Raw genomic sequence first — 17,534 nt, forward strand, 5'->3', positions numbered from 1 at the left:
GGTGGAACCCCCACAGCCCCAGGGGCTGGCTGTCCTGTTCTGCCTGTTGGGTCAGGTTCTCCCCACCGTGATGCTCCCAGATATGCCAAGGTGATGATGATGATGATGATAAATGGTACCAGTTCATGCTGAAGCAGAGACTTTTCTCCCTCGCTGCTGGCCTGAGGGCATGGAATAAATCTGAGCACATTCCCTACTCCAGGGAGGGCGAGCTGCTTCCAGCCCCCCTCCTCCTCCTCCTCCTCAGCTTCTTGATAGAGACATCTTGCCAAGGGCTCTGGGGAACTTGTTTCTCCACTTGGATGAAACAGCTTTTTCCTTTGAAGTGTGGTGGCCTTGCTGGGATCTTACCCCAGCCACTCCTGCCAGGGAATGATCCGTGGGGTCCCATGGAGTGCTGGGGAGAGGGGACTCCCCCAGGGGAGGAGTGAGGGTGTTCCTGCCTTCATTAGAGCTTGGTTTGGAGCCCAGGCTGGAGTTAAAGCTTGGTCATCCCCTTTTTGCCCACTCTCTGTGGTCTGTAGCTGTTCAATTATGCACCAGTGCTCAGGGCTTTGGGGATGCTGCTCTGCGAGCTGAAGTAAAGCCATTAAGTGCTGGGAAAGCACTTCTGGATGGAGAGTGCTGGAAACATGGAAAAATCCTCCCCGAGCCAGGAGATGAGGTGGCACCTCTGCCTCTTTGGGAAGCACTGGGATCTTCCTGTGTGCCCGTGGTGGCCTTGGGGACAGCGTGGGGGGGACGTGTCCCCCTGCTCTCCGGGTGAGGCTGATGGGAAACTTGAACCCTGTTTGCCTTTTTTTTCCAGGTGAAACTGGTGAATATCCGCAATGATGACATCACAGATGGCAACCCCAAGCTCACCCTGGGGCTCATCTGGACCATCATCCTCCACTTCCAGGTAGGACACGAGGTTTCCTTGCCATGGATGTGGGATGGGCGTCAGGAGCGCGTTGTCTCTCCGGGGCAGTGGAATCCTTGTTTTTCTGCATTTTCCATGGAGATGGCAGCACATGGATGGGTCTGGAGGTTCGTGGCAGTGTCATGGAGACCACGCTGGGAGAACAGCAGCAGCCTCCCCTCGTCATTTGCATAATGAAATCATTAGTGATGGGTTGTGTGCCGTGGCCTCCCGGGGTTGTTGGCCGTGGCTGTTTGCTCAGCTGGGGTCTCTGGAGGAGAAGAGCAAATTTGGAAGGGGCCACAGGCTGCTATCCCAAGGCACTCCTGGCCCTTTGGGTGGTCGGTGCAGCCACAGGACTTTGCACTGGGATGGAATGTGTCAGCTGGGTGACAGCACAGGCATGGGAGAAGTGCCCTGACCTGGGACTGTCTCCAGCAATTGTGTGCTAGAGATGCTGTTGGAAAAGCGAGTTTTGGGTCTTTGGTAGCTTCAAATGATTCAATTGTAGCTCTGATGGCTTCAGGGGGGTGACATGTGGCCATCGGTGAGGTGGCATTTGGGGTTTGCTGGGCAGTGCTGCTGTCAGCAGCTCGTTGGCCATGTGCCATCAGCTCTGTGGGCCCAAGCCTGTGGGATCTGCTGTATCCCAGCTCCCTGCCTTGTCCCTGCTGGCATCTTCCAGGCAGGACTAGTGCTGGCTGTGAGACTCTTAAGGAAGATTGTATTTTTTTTTTGCCTCAGGGAGAGGCTTTTGGGGGCAGCCTGGGGCTGAGCTGGGTGTAAGGCTGCTGCTGAGGCTCTTCCCAGGCTTTGGCCCTGGGAAGCAGCTGGGGTCGAGCAGGCTCTGGGTGCTGATGAGTCACTGTCATCTCCGTGGGGCCCTGGCTGTGGCATCTGGTCCCCGCTGTCCTTGTGGTCAACCAGCCCTGGTGCATCTTCTGTTGCAGGAGAGGGACATCAGGAGGTCCTGGCTCCCCTCCATGCCTGGCTGGGAGGGGACACTGCCACCGTGGCATGGGGGACAGGGTGGGTGACACGGGAGCGGGGCGGGTGCTGCCGAGCCTGCTCGTGCTGCTCCCGCTGCGCTAACGGGATTTTTTCTGGGGTTGTAGCTCCATTGTGAACCTTTTAATCTCCCTCAGTGTCCCAGTGCTGCTGCCTGGGGGCAGGCAGCCAGGAGAGCCCCAGAGAGGTTTGGGGTGGGATGATGGTGCTGGTGTGGAGCTCAGGCTCTGCCAGCTCCGGTGTGGTGATGGTGAGGGGCTTTTTCCCGTGTCCTGGGAGCTCTTGTGGTCACTGGTTTCCCTTAGTCATCTTCTGGATTGCTCCCTGTTGAGCGTTTCCTCGTTGAGCATTTCCTCATTGAATGTTTCCCTGCTTCCTGGGCTGAGCTCAATCCCCCCATCTTTATGCCCCCTACTCCCCAGTTTTTGTCTCACCCCCACTTTTGGTGCGTGTTACCCTACCCTGGTCCCTCTGAGCTGGCAGGCAGAGTTGGGCTGCTCCATGCTCCTCAAACCCCTGCCCTGGGAGGCGTTTGGGGCAGGAGCCACGGGAGAGAGGCAGGACTGGGGCCGGACTGGGCTGGGCAGCATCACGCTCCCATTCCTGCCGGGACCCTCTGGCTGCAGCTCCCTGGAGCGATGCTGGGTCCCCAGGGCACCTCTGTGCCCATCTGTGCCCCAAACTGGGTGAGCCTGGCAGCAGCGTGAGCACATGAGTTGGGCTTTTGGGGCTCCCGGAATTAAGAATTAAGAATTTTGGAGCAAACCTTCCGAACTGGAGAGAAGCAGCCCTGCGGAGCCGGCTGGCGAGCATGCAGAGTCACTCTTGACTCCTCCCTGCTTCCTTTTTTTTTTTTTTTTTCCCTCCCATTTCTCTCCCACCCCTTCCTTTATTCTACCTTTGCCAACCTTCCTTAGGTTTTGTGTTTTATCCCCGTCTTCCCCACCCTCTCCCACTCCCCTCCTCGCTCCGCTGCCTGATTCCTGCTCCCTGTTTGTGTTGGCAAGGGCCGTGCTCCAATTACCTCATATTTGGAGAGAAGGACGCCGCAGCCAATCCCCGCTCCCTCTGCTTTTAGGTCAAGTGATTTCTGAACTGCAGTGAGATGCTTTGAATTTGTCTTCTCGCAGCGCCCAGGCTGTAAGATGGCTGTCTGGAGCGGCGGCGGTGGCGGCAGGGCTGGCGGGAGGGGACGGCGACAAGGGGCAGTCGGCGGAGCGAGGCGCGCCGGGCGTTTGATCCGATGAAGCCCGGGTTGGGATTTATTCGGGAGCCGGCGACTCGCTCAGCTGCGTTCCTGCCGGCAGCGAGCAGGAGGAGATGGGGAATTCGCTGGGCTGCGTTAAAGAGCAGAAGGAAAAAGCTGTGGGGAAGGCACCGCTGTCTCCCAAAAAAAGGGTGCGCTTCAAACGGAGGCGGAGAGGGAAGAGGAGAGCGATGCCGGAGGCAGCCCCGCAGGAGGAGCCCCTGGCGCTGGAGGTGGCTGAGGATGAGGAGGCGCCCAAGTCGAAGGCAGCCCCTGGGCAGGAGGGAGGAGAGGAGCCCTCCGGCAGCCGGCCCCGCGGTGGGGACCCCGATCCGGCGGCGCTGCACCCCGGCATCATCGTGCAGGTGAAGGAGCGCTTCCAGGGGGAGGTGCAGAAAGCGCGCCTGGTGCTGGAGCCGCAGCGGCCGGGTGTGGCGGGAGCTTCCCGGGAGGAAGGCACCACCGTCATCGCCCGCCTGCTGGAGAACCCGGCCGAGAAGGACTGCGAGAAGGCGGTGAGCCGGCTGGTCGAGCTGCAGAGGAGCGGCAGCTGCCGGGCCGTGCTGCTGCCGCTGCGCGCAGGGACCGATGGCCGTGCCGGGGCACTCCTGTCCCCGGCCAGCGCCGTGTCCGGCCGGGAGCCAGCGGCCAGGCGGGAGCCGGAGGCCGGCAGCGCCCTGGATGCCTGGGGGAAAGGAGGCAGCGAGGATCCCAGCTCCAGCGCCGCCTGGACCTGCTCGTCCGCAGCAGAGCCGGGCACCGTGTCCGAGCTGTCTACGCCGTCCCCCATGGTGGATCAGCTGGAAAACCCCAGCGCGGGGAGAAGCTCGGGGTTGCCATCGTCATCTGGGGCCGGGGAGGGAGATGGTCACGGGCTGCCGGCTTCCCGCAGCCCCTCCTCCTTCAGCGGCAGCGCGGCCCGGAGCTCCTCGGGGTACGGCAGCGACCGGCCGGCCAAGGGCACAGGAGCTGGTGGGACCACGGTGTCACCCTCTGATGGTGGCCTCAGGCTCGCTGTGGAGGGCCGGGCTTGCAGGGGGAGCTCGGGGACAGCCGGAGCAATGGTCAGTGTGTGAGTGTGCCCAAGCCCTCTTTCCGGAGCGGGGTGGGGGGACCCCGAATCCTGGTGGCTCCTGGGCATGGTGATTTCAGCGAGGGGCAGCCTCGTGCTGAGCATGGGTGGCAGGGTGCTGGGGAAGAAAGCTCCTGAGGCTTTTCCCCTGCAGCATCTCCACTGGGAAAGTATCCCTTGGGGACTGAGCTGTCCTGTCCCCTGCTCCTGGCACAGGCAGGCTGGGAGTGACAGCCCCTGGATCCAGTGGGTGCGGCTGGTGGCTGCTGTCACCGCTGCCACTCGTGCCCTCAGGGTGTGAATTTGGGGTGTCCCCTTCCTGCTGCCCGTGCAGGATGGACGGCAGCAGGATGAACACGGAGACGTGGGGGCTCTGCTTTCTCTGAGTGGTTTCCAGGAAGAACAGGAGGGGATGGTGCTGTGTTTCAGAGCCTGTTGCTGTTTGCTGGTCACTCTTTTGGGGGTGACAGCATGGACAAAGGTGCCCTTGAGTCTGGTCAAGCTGTGCATGCCCCAGGACCAGTGTGTGGTTCAAGGGGCTGTGGCCCTGATGCCTTTGCCAGGTTGGGACCACTGTCACAGCCACCATGTGGCCTTCAGCATCCTGCCACCAGTTGCTTGATGCACAGAGCTGATGCTGGAAAGGTTCGGCCCCAAGTCCTGTGAGTTTCCACTCTCTTTTCTTGCTGGTGCCTCCCTAAATCTTTGTCCTGTCACAGACATGTGAAGAAAGGAGGGTGGAGCTGGTGCCGCACCCTGCACCTCCATAAGCACATCTCTAGGAGAGTTTCCTTCAAGGATGCTCTCAGGGAACAGGCCCAGTGGTTGGAGAACCCCAGTGCTGTGTCAGGGATTAAAAATAAAGGATTTCTCAGATCTGGGTGCTGGGAGTGCTCCTGGATGGGCAGCACTGCTGGAGAGCCCGGGTGGGGCACAGCTGGTAGGTGGGTTCACAGAAGGGTTCATTCTCCTCTTAATTAAGAGCCAGCAGGTAATTAATAAAGGGGTGCTGAGCAGAGGGAGCTGTGTGGGTTCTCCCCTGCTCCCTGGAGGCGTGGAGGGTCCCATCCTGCATCCTGCTGCTCACCCAGCACATCATCCCATCCTGCATCCTGCTGCTCACCCAGCACATCATCCCATCCATCCCAGCTCCCGTCAGGTGCCCGCTCCCGACATCCCTGGGGAAAGGCAGCCCCGGGGCTGGAGGAGTTAAAGGCAGCTCCGGCAGCGTGGCAGCAGCTGACAAAGAGCAGTTTCATGTGTGATGAGCATGTCAGGCTGGGGAGGGAGGTGAGCTGCAGCATACCAATGACACTGGCAGCACCCGCCCGCTGCCGGGAGAGACGCTAATCCCGCCGGTCCCTGTCTCCTGCCTGCTAAGGGATGTCTGACAGCCGGGACCTGAGCGCTGCCAGCACCCAGCTGAGGGTGCTTTGGGGATGGATTTGGGTGTTTTCAGGGCTGGGTGCTGGCACACCTGCTCCCTGCAGTGCTGGGAGGAGGAACCCGGCGAGCAAACAGCCTGCCTCGGTTGCCTTTCCGTGGGCACCCTGGACAATCCGAGTGGCTCCCATCCTCCCCTTTGTCCTCTCCTTAATTAAGGGGAGGTAATTGTACTAACAGGGGAGCTGGAGAGGGGAGGGTGAGGAGGAAGCCGTGCCAATCAGGAATATGCTGGCATGCAGGGACACGTGCGTGGTGTCACGTGCCAGTCTGGGATTCGCAGCCAGCCCTGTCTGAGGGGTCCGTGACTGTCGCTGTCTTTTGTTGGGAACTGGGTCACAGCACCCCCTGCCACCAGCACCCCCTGGCACCAGCCAGGCAGAGGGGGGATGTCACATCCTTCTCTCCATCTTTCCCTTTCCCCCCAGCGTGGAGCTGTTCCATGGCTGGAGGTCAGACACCTCCTCTCCAAGTGTTTTCTCAGACACCTCCTCTCCAAGTGTTTTCCAGGTGGAGCTCCCCTGCCACACCTGCAGCCCCAACAAGAGATTTTGGTGCTGGTCCCTTCTCCTTGCCCACCTTGGGTGCTGCTGGGTGGCAGTGACTGTTCCTGGGGGAGCTCTGGGTGTCTGAGGTTCTGGGCTCCTCCTGGTGGGTGCTGGGCAGGGGCAGTGAGGGTACAGGAGGGTGCACGGCGTGTTTGGAGCACGGAGAGGCAGGAAGGGGCCTGTCTGGAGCCTCCTCTCTGCAGGACATTGTGTTCCCAGTGAGGTGTGTCCCTGTCTGTGGGGACAGGGATGGTGCAGAGGGAGCGGCTCTGGTGCTTGTTGGGACCTGGGGTTTGGAGTTGTCAGCTCGTGTCCCGGCTGGGCTGGGCTGTGTGGCCAGGCAGACCCTGGTGGCCCTGTGAAATGGGGTTAGAAAATGTCTGGCTCTGCCTGCTTGGATCTCCAGCCTGCCCAAACAGGTCCTGTGACCCTTCCCAAGTTCCTTGGCCTCAGTGTCCCCTCTCCCCACGGTGACCATGAGTTGCCTCCTGCCCTTTCTGGTAGCCAGGCCTGGGGCAAATTCACAGAATTTGGAGGTTTCCCTGCTCCTCCATCCTGCCATGGCTGTGCTGCTTCCTTTCAGATCTCTGACATCTACATCAGTGGGGAGCTGGGGGACATGTCAGCCAAGGAGAAGCTCCTGCTGTGGACACAGAAGGTGACAGCAGGTTACATCGGGCTGAAGTGCACCAACTTCTCCTCCTGCTGGAGCGATGGCAAGATGTTCAACGCCCTCATCCACAGATACAGGTGGGCAGGGAGCAGCATTGGAATGTCATGAGGGTGGGAGGAGGGATGAGGGTCTCCCAGGGGTCTCTGCCCACCGCTATGGTCAGTGATGGAGTGCTTGGAGATGCTTGGAGTGCTTGGAGATGTGGCAGGGAGCAATGTCTTTTTTTTACCTGGAGTTCTCTCTTCTGCCAGGTAGCTGTGGAGAGGGGGATGCTTGGAATGAGCAAAACATACATCAGGTTGCAGGAAAAAAATCTTAATGAGGCTGGGAAGAGAGGCAGAAATGAAAAGCTTTAAAACTCTTGAGTGCTGCAGTGCTGCCCTTTTGCTCTCCATGAACAGCAGCACTTCCATCCATGCTTTTATCCAAGGACCTTGGAGGTCTCCCAAGCAGCAGTTAATCCTCTCTTGATTCCTTCTTCCCAGCTGGTGCCAAGAGGTTTTTCTTTGCAGCCTGAACCCCCTTCCCAAAGGGATGAGGCAGGGAAGTCCTGCAGCCCTTGGAGAGCCCCCACCCTGGGACAGGAGCTCAGACCAACCCTGGGAGTGGTGCCCATCCAGCATGCTCTGCCCTGGCCACCCGGTGCTGGCTGTGACTCTGGGCTGTGTCTTGCAGGCCAGATCTGGTGGACATGGAGAGGGTGCAGATCCAGAGTAACCGGGAGAACCTGGAGCAGGCCTTCGAGATCGCCGAGCGCCTGGGGGTCACACGGCTGCTGGATGCTGAAGGTGGGTGCCCAGGGCACGAGACCAGTGCAGGGACATGCCAGCCTCTCTTCCCACCCCCTTTCCTCACTGCCTTTCTGCTTCCCTCCTGCCAGACGTGGACGTTCCCTCTCCAGATGAGAAATCTGTGATCACTTACGTGTCTTCCATCTACGATGCCTTTCCCAAAGTCCCCGAGGGAGGAGAAGGGATCAGCGCCATCGTAAGCACTGCTGAGGGCTGGGAGGCTGGGACAGCCTTTTGGGAGGCAGCTGGGGTTGTGGGCAGGGTTTGGGAGAGGGTCTGTTCCCTGTGGAAGAGGGATGAGGAGAGGGAGGAAGACCCCATTGTGGTGTCTGCTGGGGTGTCTGTAAGGCCACAGCGCTGCCCAGGCTCTGCAGGAAAAAATCTGAGGAGGATCCTCCTGGGATGGCATCACAGCAGGGAGGCCCTGGCACATGATCCACCCTGTAGCTCTTCTGTGGCACCTCAGTTCCCTCTGTGATTTGCCCACCAGCAGTGCTTGCAAAGATGCTCTCACCCCACAGGAGGTGGATTCGAGGTGGCTGGAGTACCAGACCCGTGTGGAGTCCCTCATCTCGTGGATCAAGCAGCACACGATACTCATGTCAGACAAATCCTTCCCCCAGAACCCTGTAGAGCTAAAGGTAGGTCCTGGACCAGGTCTGTCCTCGGTGTGTCCTGTGTCCAGTGCTGAGGGATGGGTGGTGGCACTCCCCAGGGTGGTTCCTGATGAGCTTTTCTCCTCCCAGGCACTTTATAACCAGTACATACACTTCAAAGAAACTGAGATCCCAGCGAAAGAGCAGGAAAAAGGACAGATAGAGGAGCTCTACAAACTGCTAGAGGTGAGGATCCTGCTGGCTGCCCAGAGGCTGGTAGCTGGGAATGCTGTGCTTTTTTAGCAAGACTGAGCTGTGCTCAGTTCAGGTTTATTTTGGAGAGGAGAAGTGGGAACACCCCTCAGGATAACCGAGGCAGCGCACTGCAGGAGCGGAGGCAGAGCCCCTCTTCCCTCCCTGGAATCCCCAGGCAGCTCCAGGCAGAGGTGGGAAATGCCATTCTGCTGATGTTTCCCCCAGGTTTGGATTGAATTTGGACGCATCAAGCTGCCCCAGGGCTACCACCCCAACGATGTGGAGGAGGAGTGGGGCAAGCTCATCATCGAGATGCTGGAGCGCGAGAAGCTCCTGCGGCCGGCGGTGGAGAGGTGGGTGCTGTGCCCCTGGCAGGGACATCCCCCGCTCCTTCCTCTTCCAAAACCCCTCTCTCACCTCCCTCTGTCATTCCAGGCTGGAATTGCTGCTACAAATCGCTAACAAAATCCAGAATGGTGCTCTGAGCTGTGAAGAAAAGCTCACCCTGGCGAAGAACACGCTGCAGGCTGTGAGTGGGGAGTGGGGTTTGCCCCTCCTGATTTTATTGATTTATTTGTTTTCCTACTCTTGTTTGGTACCCATCTCCTCTCCTCTCTTCTGCCTGGCGTGGTGGGTTCCCCCTGGAATGTTTTCCTTGCTTTTCTGCCCTTGAGCCTGTCCCAGAGGTGCTGTAGGGGTGGTGGCAGATATTTGGTGATCCACAGGTCACCTTGAGGGCAGGGGGATGGGGAATGGTCTTGTCTCTGGGAACACAGCAAGGGGGGCTGGACATCTGCAGAGGTGCTGGTGTGGAGGAGAACAGCACTTCTGGAACAGCTTGGTGAATCTTTTTTGTTGTATAATGAGGCTTAAAACCCCCAAAATCTGTTTTATTTGCCTGGTGGAAAGGACTCAGTGGAAGACCCTGGGTAGGGAGCAGGTTTCTGAAGAGATTTTCTTTGTTGTTTGAAGAGATGTTGGTTGAAAGGGTTGGGAGCTAAAAATGATGATCCCATCTATTCCTGGAAGCTTTCAGTTCACCTCCAGAAGCTTTTCTAAAGGGTTGTCCTGGGTGTGGTGCGGGGGGATGGATTCATGCTCTGCTCCAGCTAAGCTTGTGGGTCCAAAGGTGTTTCCAGCCTCCAAGCTGGGTGTCTGTGGTGTTCTCACCACCCCTCCTCAGGGCTCACAGCCTTGCACTCTCCTGTGCCCTCACTGCTCCTGCCCAGCACCCTCAGACACCTGGGGCTCCTGGCATGGTCACTGCCACCCAGCAGCACCCAGGGTGGGCAAGGAGAAGGGACCCCTGTGCTGGTGTTCAGGGGTCCTGGGATGAGGGAAGAGATGAGGATCTTGACTCCATCTTTCAGAAGGCTGATTGATTATTTTATGATATATATGATATGAAAAGAAAATGATTAGGAATAGAAGAAAGGATTTCATCAGAAGGCTTGAAAGGAAAGGAATGGAATGATAATAAAATTTTGTGATTGATTAGGGAGTCTGAGACAGCTGGACTGGGATTGGCCATTAATGAGAAACAACCAGATGAGACCAATCCCAGACCCACCTGCTGCATCCCACAGCAGCAGAGAATCTTTGCAGTTTGTTCCTGAGGCCTCTCAGCTTCTCAGGAGGGAAAAATCCTAAGGAAAGGATTTTTTATAGAAAATGTTGGTGACAGAGAGGAGGTCTCTCCCTGACCTCCAGCCATGGAGCAGCTCCATGTTGGGGGAAAAGGGAAGGAAGGGGAGAAGGATGTGGCATGGGGTGGTAGCAGGAGGTGCCCTGTGACTCTCAGCCCCATGAGAGGGCTGAGGGGACTCTCCCTGAGTGTCCCCTGTCCCCTCAGGATGCTGCTCACCTGGAGTCAGGCCAGCCAGTGCAGCACGAGGCCGACGTGGTGGCGTTCCTGCAGGAGAGCGAGGGGCTCATCCGCCAGCTCCAGGTGGACGTGCAGATCCTTCGGGACGAGAACTACTACCAGCTGGAGGAGCTGGTGTTCAGGTGGGCGTGGGGAGCTTCCTCAGGGGCTGCACATCCCCTCTGGGTGGTGTTGGGAGGGTCCCCAGGATGAGAATCCGCTCCCAAGTTTTCAGAAGGCTGAGTTGGTATTTTATCATCTATTCTATTCTATTCTATTCTATTCTATTCTATTCTATTCTATTCTATTCTATTCTATTCTATGATATACTAAAACTATACTAAAGAAAGTGAGAGGATGCAGAGAGATGAGAATTGACTCCCAAGTTTTCAGAAGGTTGATTTGTTTTTTTATCATATATTCTATTTTATTCTATGAACATGAAAATGATATATTAAAACTATACTAAAGAAAGATAAAGGATACAGAGAGATGAGAATTGACTCCCAACTTTTCAGAAGGCTGATTGTTATTTATGATATATTCTATTCTATTCTATGAAAATGATTTATTAAAACTATACTAAAGAAAGAGAAAGGATACAGAGAGATTCTATTCTATTCTATTCTATTCTATTCTATTCTATTCTATTCTATTCTATTCTATTCTATTCTATTCTATTCTATTCTATTCTAAAACTATACTAAAGAAAGAGAGAGGCTACAGAGAGATGAGAATTGGCTCCCAAGTTTTCAGAAGGCTGATTTGTTATTTTATCATATATTCTATTCTATTCTAAAGAAAGAGGCTACAGAGAGATGAGAATTGGCTCCCAAGTTTTCAGAAGGCTGACTTGTTATTTTATGATATTATATTAAAAGAAAGTGATATGCTTAAACTATACTAAATAAAGAGAAAGGAGACAAGAATGATAATAAAAACCTGTGACTGACTCAGCTGAACTGGGATTGGTTATTAATTAAAAACAATTCACATGAAACCAATCAAAGGTGCACTTGTTGGTAAGCAGCCCCCAGACCACATTCTAAGGAAAAAGAGAATTATTGTTTACATTTTTTTTCTGAGGCTTCTCAGGAGAAAAATCCTGGCAAGGGGATTTTTCAGAAAATATCCTGGTGACACACGTGTCCATCTCCTTACCTGATATATGGTCTCCTCCAGCCAGGTCTCACAAGCTCTTGGAGATCTGTATCACACCCAAGATAGCTCAGCTGCCTTAGAAGGCATAAAATCAGCAGGGTGGCTTCTGTGGCAGTGTTGGATACAGAAAAGTTTGAATAAAAGGCAAAATGAGAAAACTCTTTGCAGGGAAAAACCCAGCCAGGTGGGAAATGTTCTTGCTCCTGGTAAAACACCTCACAAAAGGCATTAGTTTCTTTGTTCTCTTCTTTTTCTAGTAAATTGCTCAGGGAATTTTTTTGGCTTCTGTCTAATTGGCCATCCTGAAGTTTGAGGTGAAGTCCCCCAGGTCCTCTGAGGTGCCTTTGAGAAACTTCTGGGTTTTTTTTCCTTTCTAAGGAGACAAAGGAGAGTTTTGTCCCTCCGTGCCACATTCCCATCCTTGCTTGCTTCCCCAGGATCATGAGGCTGCAGGACGAGCTGGTGACGCTGAGGTTGGAGTGCACCAACCTCTACAGGAAGGGTCACTTCTCCACCCTGGAGCTGGTGCCCACCTCCACGCTGAGCACGACCCACCTGAAGGGCGAGTCCCTGACCAAGGGGCTCCACACCTCCTCGGCCTCCTGGTTCCGCAAGCCCATGACCAGGACAGAGCTGGTGGCCATCTCCTCCTCTGAAGACGAAGGCAGCCTGCGCTTCGTCTACGAGCTGCTGGCCTGGGTGGAGGAGATGCAGGTGGGGAGATGCTGGGCCAAACCTCCTGCCCTGTGCTCAGGCTGATGTGGGAAGATGCCCCAGGCCTTTTCCTGCCCTTAGCTGTGAATTGCTGCTTTTGGTGGTTTGTCGTTTTTGGAGATCTGAGGCTTCTGTCTGGAGCTGGGTTTTGTCTCTTGTGGTCCTGCTGGCCAGTGGGGATCAGAGGAACCTTTCAAAACTGGAGCTGGGTTTTGTCTCTTGTGGTCCTGCTGGCCAGTGGGGATCAGAGGAACCTTTCAAAACTGGAGCTGGGTTTTGTCTCTTGTGGTCCTGCTGGCCAGTGGGGATCAGAGGAACCTTTCAAAGCTGGAAGCAGATCTGTGCTAATGCAGTCACTTGGTCTTAAGTGGGTGGGAAGCTTGTGTAGGCTGTCCCAGAAATATTCAGAGTTGGAGCACTGGCTTAGGATCTTCCACCAAGACTGGGAGGTGTTTTTTCCCTCTGGGGTGATTCCTGTTTTTTCCTCTGGGAGGATTCCTGGTGTCCCTCTGAGAGCAGAAGGAGCAGTGCTGACCTGAGCCTCTTGGTTTCAGATGAGACTGGAGCGGGCAGAGTGGGGCACTGACCTGCCAAGTGTGGAATCCCAGCTGGAGACCCAGAGGCACATCCATGCCAGTGTGGAGGACCTGGGCTCCAGCGTGAAGGAGGCCAGGATGTATGAGGTATGGTGGGGGACACCAGGCGTGGGAAATGAGGGCACTGGGATCAGCTCCTGTGGGTCACATTCCTGGGATAGAGGTGGTTTTTAAGGATGGAGCTTCTGAGTTGATGCAGTGCTGCCCTGAGCCATCCTCTGCACCCTCCCCTTCCTCAGGCAGAGCTGTGGAGAAAGATTTGGGGCTGGGGTTCTGGCTGATGCTGTCCTGTGATGGGTTACAAGAGCATTTCTCATCCTTCAGGGTAAAATGTCTCCGAATTTCCGCGCCAGCTACACGGAGACCTTGGGCAAGCTGGAGACTCAGTACTGCAAACTGATGGTGAGTGGGCTCCCAGCACTGCCCTGGGAGCCTGGGGGCCCTCCCTGCTCCAAGGCTGGGGAGAGGGCAAAGAAACCATCAGGGAGGAGGAATAACAAACCATTCTTGGTGTCCAGGAAACCTCGAGCTTCAGGCTGAGGCACCTGCAGAGCTTGCATGGATTCGTGTCCCGGGCCACTGCTGAGCTGATCTGGCTGAATGAGAAGGAGGAGGAGGAACTGGCCTACGACTGGAGTGACAACAACCCCAACATTGCAGCCAAGAAGAATTACTTCTCAGTGAGTGCTGGGGAGGGCAGGTGCTGCTTTTGGTCCTCTGCGGAGCCCTCAGCTCCTGACAGACCTGAAATCCTCAGGCTGGATGCTCCCTCCCAGCTCCCTGAGCTTGTTGTGCCTGAGCAGAGCTGATGGAAGCTCTCCCCAGAGCAGAAAGTGAAATGAATGTGTGTGTTCAATTGAATTGCAATCAAAAAGGCATCAAAAGATGTATTTTTAGCATTAGTTTGGAGCTCAAGGCATCTTGAACTAGCGGGGGCGAGGGGGATAAGTCGGAGCCAAAGAGGAAAACTGATTCCTCTTTACAGCAGTATAAACAAATTCCCATCTTTCCACAATCACTGGGTGAAGCTGAGGAGGTCCCTGGGCAGGTTTCCAGTGCCTGTTTGGCACACAGGAGGCAGATTCCTGTTGGGAATGGGGCTGTGGTGCCCTGCTGGATCCCCTGGCATCCACTGGTACCTCCTTTAGGTCAGTTGGACACATGGTCTGAGCGAGGTGCCAGAGCTGAGGTTTGAACTTTCCCTCCTGCAGGAGCTGACAGCAGAGCTGGAAGAGAAGCAGGACATCTTCCGTTCCCTCCAGGACACGGCTGAGCTGCTCTCCCTGGAGAATCACCCTGCCAAGCAAACCGTGGAGGTGAGCAGGAGCCTGGCAGAGCTGTGGGGTTCCCAAGGATCAAATCCCCTCACTGCCTCACCCCGTGGTGCCTAGTGAAGTGTTTTATGGTGGCAGGACATCAGAGATTTTTAATTTTGGGAAGTGGCCATTCCCAAATAATCGCCACCTCAAATTAGGGCACCAGCACAGAGTGTGAGCCTTTCCCACAGAGAGGTGATGCAGGGAATGGCCTTGGCTTCCCTGGGCTCATCCAGGCTTCCAGGGACACCGTGGTGGTGAAGCAAAGGGCTGTGGGAACCTTTTCCATGGGGTAAAAGCAAAACTGTTGCTGCCTCTGGCACGTGGGTGACGTGGGGACACCGAGACAGGGTCTGCCATCTTCTGTGTCCAAACCCTCCTGGCTGCAGCCAGATCTTGGTCATTTCTGTCCTTCCCTCAGGCTCCTGTGTCCTTGCTGTGCCCCTCCTGGCTGTGCATGCCCTTTTCCAGTGCCCTTTTCTGTGTTTTGCACAGGCCTACAGCGCTGCTGTGCACACCCAGTGGCAGTGGATCAAGCAGCTCTGCCTGTGCGTGGAGCAGCACGTGAAGGAGAACGCTGCCTATTTCCAGGTATTTGGGGCCAAACTCCCTCAGTCCCATCTGCTGAGTCCCACTCCGTGAGCTCCTCACACTGCTGTTGTCCTTGATGGAGAGGGAAGAAGGGATTTTTTTTCTCTGGAATATCTGTTAGCTGCTCCCTGGGCATTTCCAGGGGGAAAAAGGGATCAACAATTCCCTGTAGCTCTGCTCATCCACCTGGGATGATCCTGCCCTCGCAGCCCTAAAGCCAGAGCAGTGTCAGGAGCTGCTGGCTGAGCCTTTGGGGTGCTCCTTGCCTGTCTCCAGGCTGCTCAGGGGGCTTGTCCAGGTGCCTGTGACCCTTTTTGCCTTGGCAGTTCTTCAGCGACGCCCGGGAGTCGGAGACGTACCTGCGGAACCTGCAGGACTCCATCAAGAGGAAATACTCCTGTGACCACAACACGAGCCTGACACGGCTGGAGGACCTCCTGCAGGACTCCATGGTGGGTTCTCTGACAGCCCACCAGCCTGCTCTGCTCCAGCAGCGTTGCCTGGGACACCTCTTTCCTCCCCAGGGAGAACTGGGCTCCTTGTCCCCACAGTTTGGTGGGGTGTGGTTTGTGCTCCACCTCGGGCAGGGGTTTGCTTGCCCTTGGAGCTGCTGGAGGAGCTGCAGGCTGTGCTGGCCCCAGCTGTGTGGTGTAGCTGGAGTTGGTCACTGTCATTTAGAGGCACCTTCTGACCTGTCTGTGTCCTCAGGGTGAGGAGCAGGCAGGCTGTGCTGGCTGTGCGAGGTCCCAGCCTGAGGTGTGAGCTGCTCCTGCCCCAGCCATGCCCACCCTGCCATCCTGCTTGGACAAAGGCAGGGCCTGCAGGATGCTCCTGGTGGAGAAATGCCTGCTCTTTATCCAGCCCAAATCCTGTGTTAATCCATCCTGCGGGGTGGGGGAGAGCCAGGCCAGCCTGGCTGTGCCAGGGGCTGATCTCTGAACACGTGGCCTGGCTTAGCTGAGCAGAGCAGAGCCCAGGCCGTGGCACTGTCACCTTCTTGCCTGATTTAGCCTGAAAAAAACCAACCTGAAAACAACCCCCGAGGAGCAGAGCATCAGCTGGGGTTGGACACCGGGGTCAGGGGAGGATTTGGGCTGTGGCTGAAGTGCTGAGCTGTGGTGGCAGGGTCAGGAGGTGACACAGAGTGTGGAGGCAGGTGGCCACCAAGAAGTGCACAGCAGGGTGTCCCCAGTGCCTCTGGGGTGCCCTTACTGGGGGTGATGGGTGCACCAGCACCGGCTTCTCTCCTGGAGGCCTGGGGGCTCCCCCATCCTCTCTCAGGGTTGTCCTGGCCTGTCTCTGGTGCTGCCAGGACCTGGAGCAGCCAGGCTGGCTGCCAGGGTCTGTGTCTGATGGCACATCAGGAGTCTGGCAGGTGCCATCTGGGGTGGGAGAGGCTGTTCTGGGCAGCCAGAGAGAGGCCACAACCCCAGGACTGGGGCAGCTGCCCTGAGCTCAGCTATTTTACTCTTTCTTACCTAATAAGTTAAAGTTGTATTTCTTCCAATCATGCTCCCTGGGACAGGCACAGGTAGTTTATTTAATCATTTATTCTTTTCTTTAAATTTTCTTTAATTTTAATTTTTTTTTTAACCATTCAAGTCTCCTCCACTGTCTCAGCACACTAACCAACCCCAGAGTACCAAGCATGAGGGAGAAGCTTTTCTGGGATCCTTTTCTTTGAAACCTTTGCCACAGCCAGCAGGGGCTGAGCTGTCACTAACCACAGAGCTGCCAGTGTGGTGATCTGCACAGGTCTCCACGCTGCCAGAGGCTGGTCCAGGGCAGCTTTGCCACCATTCCCCCTGGGTTGGTGCCATCACCAGGCCCAGCAGGGATTTGTAGGAATAACATTTCCTCCAGCTGGCAGATTTCTCCCCAGAGCCAGAGGCCTGTGTGATCACTCCACCCCGAGCCCCCCCTTCCTCCTGAGGTGTTTGATCCCCATAATTCATCATCTCCCATTCCAGCCACTGGTTTAAACACCCCTTCATCCTTTGCTTTAGAGAAGGGAGCATGCTTCCCTGGGCTCTCCTGCAGGCAGCTGAACATCCCCAGCCTTGGGGGACACTGTCCTGCTCTCAGCCCCTCACAGCTCCTGGGACTTGGTTTTGGTGGATGTTGTGTTCTCTTTTTTTTTTTTTTTTTTTTTCCCTTTTGAAAGAAAACATTTTCTTGTCCTACCAGCCAGAGAGGCAGAGGTGTGCATGTGGCTTTGCAGGGCAGTGGGAGTAGCAGTGATGTCCCATCCCATCTCCTGAGCCCTCTTCCCATCCTGCCAGGGCAGCAGGATCCTCCTGAGGTGTTTGCTCAGCCCTTGCAGGCCAGCACTGGGGTGGGGGGCGAGCTGAGATGCCTGGCACAGCCCTCAAGCAGCCCATGCTCCTTGTCCCTGCCAGGATGAGAAGGAGCAGCTGATCCAGTCCAAGAGCTCTGTTGCCAGCCTGGTGGGACGCTCCAAAAGCATCGTCCAGCTCCGGCCCAGGAACCCAGAGCACGCTGTGAAGAGCACCATCCCCATCAAGGCTGTCTGTGACTACAGGCAGATCGAGGTGAGGGCTGGCAGAGTGCTGGTGACACTCGGGAAGGGAAGGCAGGGACAGGGGAGTGACACCCGGCGTGGTTTGGGATGAGCGCCGTAGGATCTGTCAGTGGGAAGGCAGGGGGAGGGAAAACAGCAGGGATGTTTTTCCTGGAGCAGATTTCCATGTCTCAGATTTATTCTGGGCAGGAGCTGGAGTCCTTTCCCCTTCCAAGGA

The 17,534-nt window shown here is 56.1% G+C and overlaps 1 protein-coding gene across 2 annotated transcripts in view; it reads left to right on the top strand.

The window, feature by feature from the left end:
* MACF1 (microtubule actin crosslinking factor 1) overlaps nt 1-17,534 on the top strand; it is a 139,390-nt gene that overhangs the window by 36,027 nt on the left and 85,829 nt on the right. For both annotated transcript variants that reach the window (XM_050983184.1, XM_050983185.1), the window contains exons 5-21: nt 809-901; nt 6,802-6,968; nt 7,567-7,679; nt 7,772-7,878; nt 8,204-8,323; nt 8,429-8,524; nt 8,759-8,886; nt 8,969-9,062; nt 10,386-10,540; nt 11,996-12,272; nt 12,827-12,955; nt 13,193-13,270; nt 13,387-13,548; nt 14,080-14,184; nt 14,680-14,775; nt 15,102-15,227; nt 17,175-17,327. In XM_050983184.1, coding sequence (XP_050839141.1) covers nt 809-901; nt 6,802-6,968; nt 7,567-7,679; nt 7,772-7,878; nt 8,204-8,323; nt 8,429-8,524; nt 8,759-8,886; nt 8,969-9,062; nt 10,386-10,540; nt 11,996-12,272; nt 12,827-12,955; nt 13,193-13,270; nt 13,387-13,548; nt 14,080-14,184; nt 14,680-14,775; nt 15,102-15,227; nt 17,175-17,327 — 2,199 coding nt within the window. The remainder of the gene's footprint in view (nt 1-808; nt 902-6,801; nt 6,969-7,566; nt 7,680-7,771; nt 7,879-8,203; nt 8,324-8,428; nt 8,525-8,758; nt 8,887-8,968; nt 9,063-10,385; nt 10,541-11,995; nt 12,273-12,826; nt 12,956-13,192; nt 13,271-13,386; nt 13,549-14,079; nt 14,185-14,679; nt 14,776-15,101; nt 15,228-17,174; nt 17,328-17,534) is intronic.

This window comes from Serinus canaria, chromosome 23, assembly GCF_022539315.1.
Source record: "Serinus canaria isolate serCan28SL12 chromosome 23, serCan2020, whole genome shotgun sequence".
Taxonomy (NCBI): Eukaryota; Metazoa; Chordata; class Aves; order Passeriformes; family Fringillidae; genus Serinus; species Serinus canaria.